The sequence below is a fragment of the Megalops cyprinoides genome, chromosome 21, assembly GCF_013368585.1.
Source record: "Megalops cyprinoides isolate fMegCyp1 chromosome 21, fMegCyp1.pri, whole genome shotgun sequence".
NCBI classification, from domain to species: domain Eukaryota; kingdom Metazoa; phylum Chordata; class Actinopteri; order Elopiformes; family Megalopidae; genus Megalops; species Megalops cyprinoides.
Window position 1 is genome coordinate 12,899,503 of NC_050603.1, and position 12,382 is coordinate 12,911,884.

The 12,382-nt window shown below is 48.9% G+C and overlaps 1 protein-coding gene across 9 annotated transcripts in view; it reads right to left on the reverse strand.

Annotated features, from left to right (window-relative positions):
• The window catches only part of LOC118796356 (myocyte-specific enhancer factor 2D homolog), a 64,133-nt gene that overhangs the window by 29,392 nt on the left and 22,359 nt on the right, over window positions 1-12,382 (reverse strand). For 8 of the 9 annotated variants that reach the window (XM_036555195.1, XM_036555196.1, XM_036555192.1 and 5 more), the window contains exon 2: window positions 1,440-1,795. In XM_036555195.1, the coding sequence (XP_036411088.1) occupies window positions 1,440-1,493 (54 nt within the window). In that variant the 5' untranslated portion in view covers window positions 1,494-1,795. Of the gene's footprint in view, window positions 1-1,439; window positions 1,796-9,980; window positions 10,084-12,382 lie in introns of those variants that run through there. The other variant, XM_036555193.1, reaches the window with a different exon arrangement.

A 12,382-nucleotide genomic window follows, 5' to 3' on the forward strand; every position in this document is an offset into this window, starting at 1 on the left:
GGTGTTCGCTGCTCAGTGGGCCATCTACCTGGACACTGCCCTTTAAAAACCAACCAGAGCTGCGCAGTGAGGCAGTGTAACACAGGGAAGGTGTTTGATGCACCGTGCATTCCTAAAACACACCTTGCAAGTGCTACTGACTGGGGGTGTGCCTGGGACAGCAAGTCCAGCTATCCAGCTAATTCTCCTCCCTAAGATGAACAGAACATTTTAAATGAATTTCAAGGTCCAATCACATAAACGCATTTGCCAAACGATGACTGACTGGCAAACTGATTTGTCCACAGAGAGCAGCCTTCGCTGACCTTTAAAACAAACTCAGGGATTCGGCACAAAACTTTGTGTTCGGCTCTCCACTGACGCTGGGGAGATTAAAAACACACACAGGGCAGTGCTCGGAACTGCGCGGACTGGAAGTCTGGCAGAATAATAAAGTGCAGCAATAGTGATGATAACAGCTATAATCCGATTACATGGGAAATCCAGAGCAGGCCGAAGGACCTGTGTTCATTAACCAGCCCAGGTTTACCAGGACGCGGAAGAGACTGCTGAAGACACATGGAAACAGGGAAGCCAGTGCCCTGTATTGGGGTCAAAGTTCAAGCCTCTGTTGATGGATCATCCAGGAAGGGATTTTGGCGCTAAGCCAGCCTCTGCACTTACGTGGTATTATTTAGCTCATCACGAAGGAATGGCTCCAGCTGGAGTATGTGCTGTGTTCACCGCTCTAAGAGCTCCAGTTCACTTCACCATGCACAAGCCATTTTAACAGCTGTGAAGGCTGCTGCGTTTTTATTCATCAAAAATGTATGAGTACTACCCTTCCGGTCACCAAGCCGGGCTTTTCTGCACTCAAGAGCAATCTCATGGGTGATCTGCAGCAAAAGAAGCCTGTGAGTGTTAACATGGAGAATAACCTAGAACCCCTAGCCACCAGTCTCAACACAGTACGATGATTTCTGAATACTGTAGCCTTCCAGGGTCTAGATGGACAGTACAGCTGCCAAGCAAAAGTGACAGTGACACTACCACTAAGCACTGATACATTCTTGGGCATGGATTTGGGCACTTAAGTACACACGGGCTCACAAATATATGGACCAATGACCTCAGCTCTGGAAATCTACTGGCTAAAGCTATGGTGAAAGATACCACGATTACACCACTGAGTCACACGGTCTCAAATTGGGCTTGCTGACCTACAATGTGAATCTGATTCCATTGACTTTAAATTCACTACTTTCGATTCTCAACATCACACACCCCCCCTTCTGAAAACCACTTCAAATCCTCAAAGCACACCCTCTGGGCTGAGTTTTGTTTGGGGTGGAGTCTCACCTCTCTGTTTTGCCACCACACAAGGTGGAGTCTTCGCCTTTCGGCTTCACTCCACACCCCCCCCCCCCCCCCCCCCCCCCCCAAATGGGGCGGAGACTCACCTGTCTGTTGCGCTCGTCCGTGATCCTCTGAATCTGAATCTTTTTCCTCCCCATGGTGGCAAGGCGGTGGCAGGAGAGGCGAGGGGCGCTGGCAGGTCGCAGGTAAGCGTGGCTCTCTGGCGAGGAGGAGGAGGGGGGGGCTGTATCAGCAGTGACTGGGCTCTGGGCTCTGTCTCTCAGCTGGCAGGCTGGGCGTTCTCACTCCCGCGGCAAAACGAAGGAGAAAAAAAAGCGGAGGTGCCGGGCGGAGGGGCCTTCAGTTCATGGTCTGTCGAAGGGGGCCGGGCGTCCAATGGCAACGTGTCCAGTCTCGGGATGCTCTCCCCCTAGACTGTCAGCGCTGGACTGTGTTACTCCTGGAACCGACAGACAGAGAGAAGGATGGTGAAAAATCGATGCCAATAACTCAATCACTCCTCTTTTTTTGCAATTCTGCATTAGTTGAATCTGACTCATTTTCATTTTAGCTGAGCAGTGTTTTTTTTTTTCTCCCCTGGAGCAGACGTGCAGAGAGCAGACGTATATTTCGGTTCTGTGCCACTTGTTCGGTGAGCGGCAGCGACATGCCCCGAGGGGGGAACCCTTCCTCTGGGGTTTGCGTTGCGGTGGGGGCAGAGCGGGCCCGCCATGGCATGTAATGTGAGTGCGGCTGTGGTGTGTCAGCCTCATTAGACATCACACTGCTGCTTTTCACAGGCCTGGGGCCAGCGGTCAGCACCCCGCCCCCCAACACAGGCAAACACACACACACGCGCGCACACACACACACGTGCGCGCACACACACACACACACACACACACACACACACACACACACACACACACACACACACACGCACCAAGCCTCACAAACTGCTCCTCAACCCCGTTCAACTCAGCAGCCATTATGAAGATTGGTCACAAGTACACTAAAATCGTGAGGCCTAGCACCCATGTCCAATTACATTAGAAACAACTGTACCGGGACAGTGCTATTTTCCCTCAGGCTACGAGATCTACACGCAACATGTTTACAGCTCTGTATGTTTAAACGCTTAAACAGGTCTGTATGTTCCACAAGCTGAGTAATTCTGATACCCAGGAGAGGCAGTTCTTCTTTCCAGAGATGTCTGTATGTCTGAGTCAGGGTGCTCTGTCTGTGTATCAGTTTGACCATCTGTGATTAATGGTCTGAAGTTTGCTCAGCAGACTCGTCTGGGTCTTAATTTGTACCCTTGTGCTGGTACATCTATGACTCCACGCGCACGTAGCCTGCACACAGGCAGGGCTTTCATGCCTTATCCTCACAGAGACATACGATGGCTTTCCGGGTCATGTGACTTGGCATGTGTGCGTGTGCGCGCGAGAGAGAATGAATGAAAGAACAAATATAACTCTGGGACGGCGACAGAGGCAGTGAGCATTTTAAGAGCTGCAACTACTATTTGCGGATCAGAAAATGTAGGCCTTAAAAATAGAGCACTATATATAAATCCAGACTGTGTACATACGAGAGCGTGTGAGCGCAGGACCAGGGGGCGGGAGGAGGGGGGCTGAGCTGCTGTGAAGCCTCCCATGCTTCCTCATTCTTCAGGACTTTTTTTTTGCTTTTTGTGCCCTTCTGTTAGCTTCCACAGCTATAACCCAAACAGGGCGAAGGCAGCGTGCGGGCCGCGTCACCCGCGCCGCGTTGCTGACGCATTACTCAGCGCCGCAGAGGGAAAACAGGAAGGCCTGCGCGCATCTCGTGATTTACGCCGAAGCCCGCCCGCGCTTTCTGTTCCCTTCCACTGAAGAGGCGTCAACTGAATTTTTCCCGCTGGTGCTCAGACCTGCGTGCGTGACTGTGTGTGTGCGAATGTGTGTGTGTGTGTGTGTGTGTGTGTGTGTGCGAACATGCACGTGTGAGTGAACAAGCCCGAATGTGTGTGTGTGTCTGTGTGTGTGTCTGTGTGTGCGAATGTGTGTGTGTGTGTGTGTGTGTGTGTGTGTGTGTGTGTGTGTGTGTGTGTGTGTGTGTGTGTGTGTGCGAATGTGTGTGTGTGTGTGTGTGCGAACATGCACGTGTGAGTGAACAAGCCCGAATGTGTGTGTGTGTCTGTAGGTGACTGTGTGTGTGCGCGTGTGTGAACCAGACTGCTTTGATTTTGTTCTTAACCCGTCATAAATACCACACTGATTGCAGATTATACTTTCTGGCTTGGACAGAAGGCTAAGTGTGCTCGGCGTAATAGGAGGAGAATTATTCTCTAGAAAGCAAAGGCAAAAAAAAAAATAAAAAAAACAAGCTTAACCAATCGATCTGATTTCATACCGTGCATAAGCATGCCCACTGGAATTGCACGCCTACTCCAAAGCCAAAGGGCTTTTTGATCGCTGTCGAGTGATCACTCCAACGTGCCGCGCAGCACATGTTCCAGTGTGCCGCCCATCCCAAACCTATCATAGCGCGCCTGTCTAAAAAGGTCAGGTGAGCATTTGACTAAAACACATCGTCAGAGTGGGAAAATGGATTAGCGTTTCAAGAGCGCCCGTCCAGGCCTCTGCTGCTGCTGTTGCTGTCTCCCGCGGTGCTCTGGAGTGCTGCCGCTCCGGCGTAGCAAGTGAGGGCCCCGGCTCACTCGGCCGGCTGACCCGCGACCTTCAGCGGCACGGTTTGTTTGGGCTGCGGAGGCCCCCCCCCCACCCCCCCGCTACATGAAAGGACTCCTTTATCTGCCGGGGCTGCACCGCTCCGGCCACAAAACCTCAGCCCTCTGAGCTCCGAGAGGCCTCTTCCGTCTCAGGCAGATCTTATCTGAGCCGCTCACTCCACACAGTCAAAACTGCACTAGCACTGCTGAGGACCTGGCAAGCGCCGTGTGTCCAACCCAACACTTTTCCAGGGCGCACCTTCAATTGATCATTAATATCAAAATTAATCTGAAATCCTAACCAAAAATGCACGTTAAGTGATATCGGTAAGTATTTCTGAATTCAGAGAGAACAGCGGTGTGTTCTTTTTAATGGAGTGTTTAAGGCAGCCGTAACCCTGAGGGGCCACTGTAATATGCTGGGATCTCTGCCCCCCTGCCAGAAGCATGCCTGTCTACTCAATACTACTTCTATTGGTGCAGTCCTTCTCTAATCAATGCACGCTTCATGATTACATTACCTGAAAGAGCCTTTGTCCTTTCGAAAGACCATTTTCAATGGAGCCTCAAGGATCAGTGATCTTAAAACATTAATTTGTCAGACAGCGACACAAAGCCGTGGCAAAAAAAGGTGCCTCTGCTGGTTTTCCTCATTCACTGTGGAGGAAAAGGTAACAGAAGTAGCTGCCTTACTCTTTGAACACATTGTGCAGGATGGACAGCAACCAAATACCAGCGTGGTTGCTTGTGACAATGACAAAAACCCATGACGGGTTCTGAGTTGTAAGCAGACACCTGTAGGGTAGGTGCCAGCACGGTACTGGTGTCAGGTTTTTAGCTTGGGGTGATGGGTCCCGATCCACCCCCTGTCATACAGGGAGGCAGACACACACACACACACACACACACATACACACACACACACACACAAACACACACATGCAGGACAGAGGCACTCACACAGACACACGCATTTAAACTTGGAGATATGCCCTGTAAAAAAAAAAAATCACAACTTTGTCACCAGTAAAAAATCCAAAACATTACACTATTTATTTAGCAGACGCCCTTATGCAGCGCAAGTTATACGCTGGATTTGAGTATACATGGCTGGATATTGTACAGAAATGAGTCAGCCCGAGCAGCAGAGGCCCTCTTAGGGTTCACGCCTGCAGCCTATGGGGAGTAAGAGCCTGCAGCCTATGGGGAGTAAGAGCCCCATCTCTCTGTCAGGAACCTGCTGCCCACAGACAGAGGAGAGCACTGCTGACGGCAACAGCAGAATGGTCAGAGCGCAGAGGTGTCCTGCAGTCTGAATGCTGAGGCTGGGCACCTCACCCACAGCTACAGCTGTAGAGCTGAAGAGTAGGAAAGGATCACAAAATGGAGCATTTGGAGCAACACTGTGCTTTGACAGAACGGATGTCATATGAAAATTTGAAGACCACTGCACTGTCCATGCTCTGAGTGCACATGACAGCATCTCCCTAAGCGTATGCGGCTGGGATGCGCTGTTGATTTGTGAGGCCACACAGGGCTTATCTACATTGAGGGCTGTTGCCGTGATACGGCCAGGAGAGGCAGACACACCCACAGGACTGAAGGAGACAGGGCACCTCGTTTCATTTGTCAGTTTATGTGAGTGAACGGGGACACGCGGAGGGCACACGCGGAGGGCACACGATGTCCACAGCAAGACTCAAAAGTGGGTCACAGCTTGCACCCAAGTTAACTGCCACGAATCGTCACCTCGTACGGGGTGAACGGAAGGAGGGATTCTGGCCACATGGCCTTGGGAGGGAGAGGGGGGGTCCCGCTGTGTTTGATTTACATGGCTGAAGGGGACTGCAGCACCCGGGGTCAGACAGGACACTGGCTTTGCCTTTGATTCCAGCAGGTCAGCAGCTTCCACATACCACTCTGTCACCAGTGAAGAGGGTGTCTTGGAGCCTTGACCACCGCTGCTTCTCTTACCCAATTAAAGACGGCGCAAGGGCAAACCGTCCACCCCCCACCACAAAGCGACTTCCATTTTGAACTTGAACTCCACTACCATCCTCCATTATATCAGTTAAGCCAGAGAGCATACTTTCAGTTTGTTTTTCATGAACACACGCACATACACACACCCACACGCAAGCAGGTACACGCCCAGAGAGATGCAATAACACATGCATATGGGCACACTGGTTCACAAAAATACACATGCCCACACTGGTGCACACCCAGACGCAATCAGATGCAACACTAACATGCACATTTAACACACACAACAAACATGCATGCACAGGCTCACACATACACACATGGCTCAAAATTACGAGGCTATGTTTGGTGGACAGGGCTTACATTTACATTAGGCTTACATTCAATCATCTAAGTTTATTTGCTCAGCAGACACCTTTGTCCAGAGCGGCTCAGCATACTTTCAATGTAACGCCATTCATGTTTTTCACCGCAGTGATCCGAGGAGCTACATTTCCTTGCTCAAGGGCATAAGAACAATGTCTTACCCTTCAGGTATAGAGACCAACGCTTGCACTCCCTCCCAACACACACTGCTCACAGGATATCAGAGCGTCAGGTATCGCGATTCACATACTCAGTCATTGAAAATTTGCAGCCATTCATTTTGAAAGACAGCCTTGTCACGCAGTATCTCCGAAGCCATCTCTGCGGCATGCAGATAACTGATACAGTCGTCTATTGATAAGAGTGAACTTTAATGGCAGGGACACGGCGTATTGGCTTCCCCGCCACGGGACATGAGCACCTTTAAAGAAGCTCAGATGTTGATGACCCGCAGCTCTGCTTGTTGTGGGAACTATCAGCGCATCGCTACAACCGGCGTGTCAATGCAGTCCGACCTGTCTGACAACAGCACTCCGGCGCGCAACAAAAGACGGCGTCCCGCCCCGAACAAAGGGGAACTGTGAAACGAGACCCTGCCCCACGCTGCGGGGCGCCCGTTTGCCCCCAGAATGCAGCGGGTGCGACAGACGCAGAGGGAGCGCAATCCCACGCAAGCCAGCCTAAACTACGTAATGCTGTCCACAGAGTGACAGCCGACTTTAACACCTCCAGCCATCTCTCCTCGGAGATCGGAAAACAAACTCGTGCGATGGAATGCGTCTCCACAGAGTGGCGTTCGTTCTCGATCATGTGACGGGGAGTAAGGGGGTGGAGGGGTGGGTGGGATAAGGATCTCGGAAAGACACGCTTGGCTACATGGCCAAATGGTGGTGGCATGGACGTCATCGTCGAAGGGGAAGATGTCACTTGTCACCGGTAAAACGTGTTCCGTTGAATGGAAAATATGTTGGCTGTTGCCAGAGCCTCCAAAACAAAAAAAAAGTTGCCTTTTTCCACGGGCAATGGGAGTGAGACAGGTTTGGGAAGTACAGCAAGTCACTGCCTTTAGGTACAACACAACGTCACATACTAGGTCAAGTAGCATGAAAACATTCTAAAAATAACCACAAATAATAACAACACATCTTCGTGTGAATCTGCTGGAGCACTAAACTGGTCTGCCCCTACAGACAGTTGCTCTCTAGTACAATACTAATGACACTCAAATAGCATGCCAAAACACTACGGTGGTGTGAATCAATTGTCTGTGATTCAGTGCATTGTACACTGCATTAAGAAATTACAGAACTGATGCAGTATCAATTTATGAGCATTTTCTTGTTTCACTTCCACTTTTAATCATTACTTTGTGTATAGCGTCAGGCAGAAGTAACTTGGAAGATTGCGCACACAAAGCAGCCTGCACTGATATGCTGTTTGAATTCATTGCAACCCCCGCACAATCGCTGCATCTAAATTCATCCAAGAGAGACAACACCCCTTAACAACCTTGAATTAACCGCACGGAGAGAGCACACCCACTCGCACTGTTTGAGTTTCTTGGAGCTCCTACGACTCATCTGTTTTCAAGTTTTGAAGACGTCATGTTGCATCATATCCACCATTCATTCCAACGAAAGGAGGGAGCGGTTCCCAACACACTGGTGTCTTCTGGGACGTGCTATGCCCAACCAAAAACTAGTTTCGTCTCCAGACCGAAATGTCCTGTTGACTCATTCTAAAGATCTCAGCTGAGAAAACTTAGAAAATTAATCTAATCTGACCACTACTTTCAAGTCAAATAACTATTTGTGTGTCAAGGACTGTAATTACTTCAGTTCACATCTATTTTACTCTATTGAATGTTGGCTGGCACACAGGGACATCAATATTGTTAGTGTACGGGCCTCAGAGTGCAGAGCGTTGGACCACTGCTTGGGAAGAATTCTTGGCTTGTTCCTGGTTGAATAGTACTGCTGTATGTGAGGGAAGTATCCACCAGGGCAGCCACTGGGCCGGGGTTCACTGACAGGGTTTGGGAACTTGTAACCAAAACTTAACAGATTTGAATCCCAAGTGGGCTACTGCTCTGGAAGTGAGCAAGACATTTAACTGGACTTGCAACAGTAGACACTTGGCTATGCCGCGCAAACTGATCACTTGTAAAAGGTGAGGTATGCAGGTCATCCTGGACTAAAGGTAAAAAATAAAGAAACAGGAACTAATCACCCATTCACTAGTTAAAACCTAGAGTGCATACTATATAACACATGTATTTCCCCGAGCTCATCCATACCCCTGCTGTAGAAGACAGAGAAGTAATAATAGGGAATACTTGGTGTAACTGCATTACCCGTAGCACAACCGATGTCTAAAGACCATGGCTCTTTAATAGAAAGTCTCATTTTATGAGCAATATTACACAACTGTGCTAAATCCAATTCCTGCATTAAGTGTTCTGGTTGCCCTGAGCTGACAGACGGCCGGCTCTTGTTATTCTCAGCACCCTTTAGCTCCACTGAGCAGATCACTTACACTCCATTTCACCCCAATTTGCCATTTCCTGCCAAAATTTTGCTGCCATAGGATCTGGGGAGCGTTATGCTTTTTTGCCTGTCAACACAATATGGCCACTTGTTTTGCCAGGAGCACATTTCCTGAACCGGTGCTCGTTATTTTCAACGACAGCAGCTATGACAGGAGACTCGCATTTTGGCATTGAGTCACCAAATGTCGCTGACACGTTAGAACCATTCCCAAAACCTGAGGGAATATTTTCATTAAGTCAGACCTTAAGTGAATTGGATTCAAAAATTAATCTGTCAATTGAGTGGAAACGAATGAAGGAATGGAGCGAAACGAGTCTCCACACACCGCATTCGGTAAAAACAACAGACAAATAATGCTATGGACTCATTAAACCCGCTCTTTCCCACTTACTGAAGTAAATGTGATATCTGCTTTTGAGCCTAATCACTTTTTAATGTCCTCTGTATTTAGCAAATACAATAAATGACTTGCACTGAGGCTTAAAATAGTTAAAAGGGAAGTTAAAAATTACTTTTGATCTTTCTCCCTAATTTGCATGGCTGTAATACCACTTTAACATCCGAGGGAATCAGCCTAATAGCATTACAACTGCAAGTCTCATCTGAGCTACCAGGACATACCAGGCCGCATGTAAATTCCTGGTCTACACACACACACACACACACAGAATCACAGATAGACACATAAATCATCCATCTTTCTAACCAACCAAACATCTCCCATTCGACTGAACACAACATGTATATATATCTGATGTTTAATAAATATGTCCATCTAAACACTCCCCGGTTTCATTTTCTTTCTTGTCTCACAAATTAATTCTAAACTCAGTTCGTTATAACTGGCAGATAAAGATAGTTGGAAATTGCAGGTAAACTACTGTATGTTTTTCAGAAAGAAGGGAACCATTTAATGTAGAAGTATGCTACACTTGCAACAAATAGAATGCAATTTAGTCAAAATTCCCCAGACAAAGACAAACCTAAAAAGGGTGAATATGGTATCACACTTCTATGCTAGGACTTACCCTCACAGAATTATCCAATCAGGCAGCCGTTCACTTCAGGCGAGTAGTTTACTGAGATTCTGACCGAGAGCACAGGAAAGCCCCTGAACTCATTCCCAAAGCCCCGCTGGTCTGGTGAGCACTGGATTCCCAGGCCTGAGCTTCAGACTCGATCCCAAAATGAACCCAGATGGAACGCGGATGGCGAGCAGGAGCTGCGTCTCCTCTCCTGCCGGCGCCTGAGAGAAGTGGCAACCCCCAGGGGAGTCCCTGTCCTGTGTCCCTCTTCCTCCTGCCCCCGTCCACCTGCCTCACAACCCCCGCCCCCCCAACAAACAACTCCCTCACCCCCCACAAACCTCTCAAGCAACTGGCCCCAATTCATCAGTGTCTGTGGCAGTAACTGAGAGGATGGTCGGTGGTGATGGGGGGGGTCATAGTAAAGCAGCACTCATCATCATTTACACCTCCCCTCCCCCTCTGCCAACCCTGGACAAGAGGGTGTGCTTTTTTTCCCCTTCACATTCTACAGTCACCGTAACTGCGGTGTCAGCTGCCAGCGCACCTTTTGTTCAACCCCCCCCCCCCCCCCCCCCCCCTCTCTACACACACACACACACACACACACACACACACACACACACACACAGCTGTCGGCAGACTGGACTTTGAAGGGCTGGTATGTTTTGGGTCTCTGCATAACTTCTCAGCACGTGGTGCGCCATCCTACGCATGACGGCTGTTGCCTGAAACCAGTCTTTAATTGTGGAATGGCTGGAATCTGAAGGAACACCTTGCTCATCCCATAGCTTGACCTCATGCCTCTTTAAGATTTTTTTTCTTCAGAGGGGGGTGTCTGTGGCAGAATCTAATGCTGTGGGCTACTGAGGGACAGACCGGGTTCTTTGGGGGAGGGGTTGAGGGAAAGGATGGTTCTTTGGGATGAGCCACTTTTGGTGGCTTTAAACAGTAAGATGGAGAAAAAACCACTGTAAAACATTTCTCCATCCAATGACATCAATCATTATTCTGGAAGCTATGGGTCTACCAGTGGGTTACGAGGGGGGGTCTGTATGTACAGTACATTCTCCACCATAATCCAGTTTCCTCAGCAAGGGCACATGTGGTTGTGCAAGGAAAGAACAGATGTGGCTCTCTTTGCCTGTGTTACAGGAATGGGGCTGGAACAGGCACCACTGTTCATAATTTAATGTGAGAGCACTGACATTTATCCTTACCTCAACGCCCTAACTAGAAAAGCCACGCTGCCTACAAAATACGTACCACCAGTTTAAATATGTTATTTTCAAGAAACTGTTGAGATCATCCTGAAAACTACAGCTATATCAGAGAGATGTGACATCTGGTTCTCTGCTTTCTCTGTTCTGCATAACAGGGGTCATGTTCTGTACTCTGAGACCACAAAGCTGTTTCAGACAACCTTTCTGTTAACATTTCTGACTTTTATCACTATCACTGACATGAGCGCAATCACGTAAATCACATACAGTATATTTATAACAGAGTGTTGTCAAGTGGATATTAATATACCTAAGCACACATAAACAAGCACATACAGTTTAATAACAACCACTTAACAACAACTCGTTATAAATAGAGTATGTGCCTGTATATGTGCGACTGTGTATGCGTACTCTCGGCCCCAAAACAACGCTGCCCCTCAGGATGTGATTACCGTGGTATTGTACCGTACCGTCACTAATCACGGACCGCAATGCGGCTGGGCTGAATTGCGGCCTAAGCTTCACCTTGCTGTGCAGTAATGCGCGCTCCAGGGCTGTCCTCGCAGCGGCGATCCAGTTGGCACCCGGCCTGATAGGGGGATTTGTGTGATTGTGTTCCACGCTCTCCCTGTGACAGATCTGAGTCCTGCCAGGACCGCTGCGGCGCTGGCCACATGTACTGGAGTGTGAGGGAAGGGGCGGAGGATGGCAGAGACCGTGCGGGGGTGGGGCGCGGGGAGGGGGTTTTGCAGAATGAGTAAAAGAGAAGTACAAACAAACATACATTTTTATATTATTATTATTATTCCTGGAAATGCTGTCAGTTTAGCTCTCTCTCTCTCTTTTGCTATCGTGCTCTCCCTCCCCCTCTTCCCTCCCCTGCCACTCTCTCTCTCTCTCTCTTAATCGGATTTTGCCGTTTGAAAAACAACGGCGATGCACACAAACATACAAGGGGAAAAAAAAAACCTACACAAACATAGCAGGGATCGAGCCAAGTGGTAAGGATTCTACTTTGTTAGGCAATGCCACAATCTCTCCTCTCAGACCAATGATCGCCATTCTGCCCAGACCTGTCACTCTCTAGGGTTCCTCAGTCAGCTTTACGCATAGCACTCTTCAGCGCCAACCTTTACCTCAAATGTGCACAACTCCATTCCCCGAGGACCCTTCAGTGTA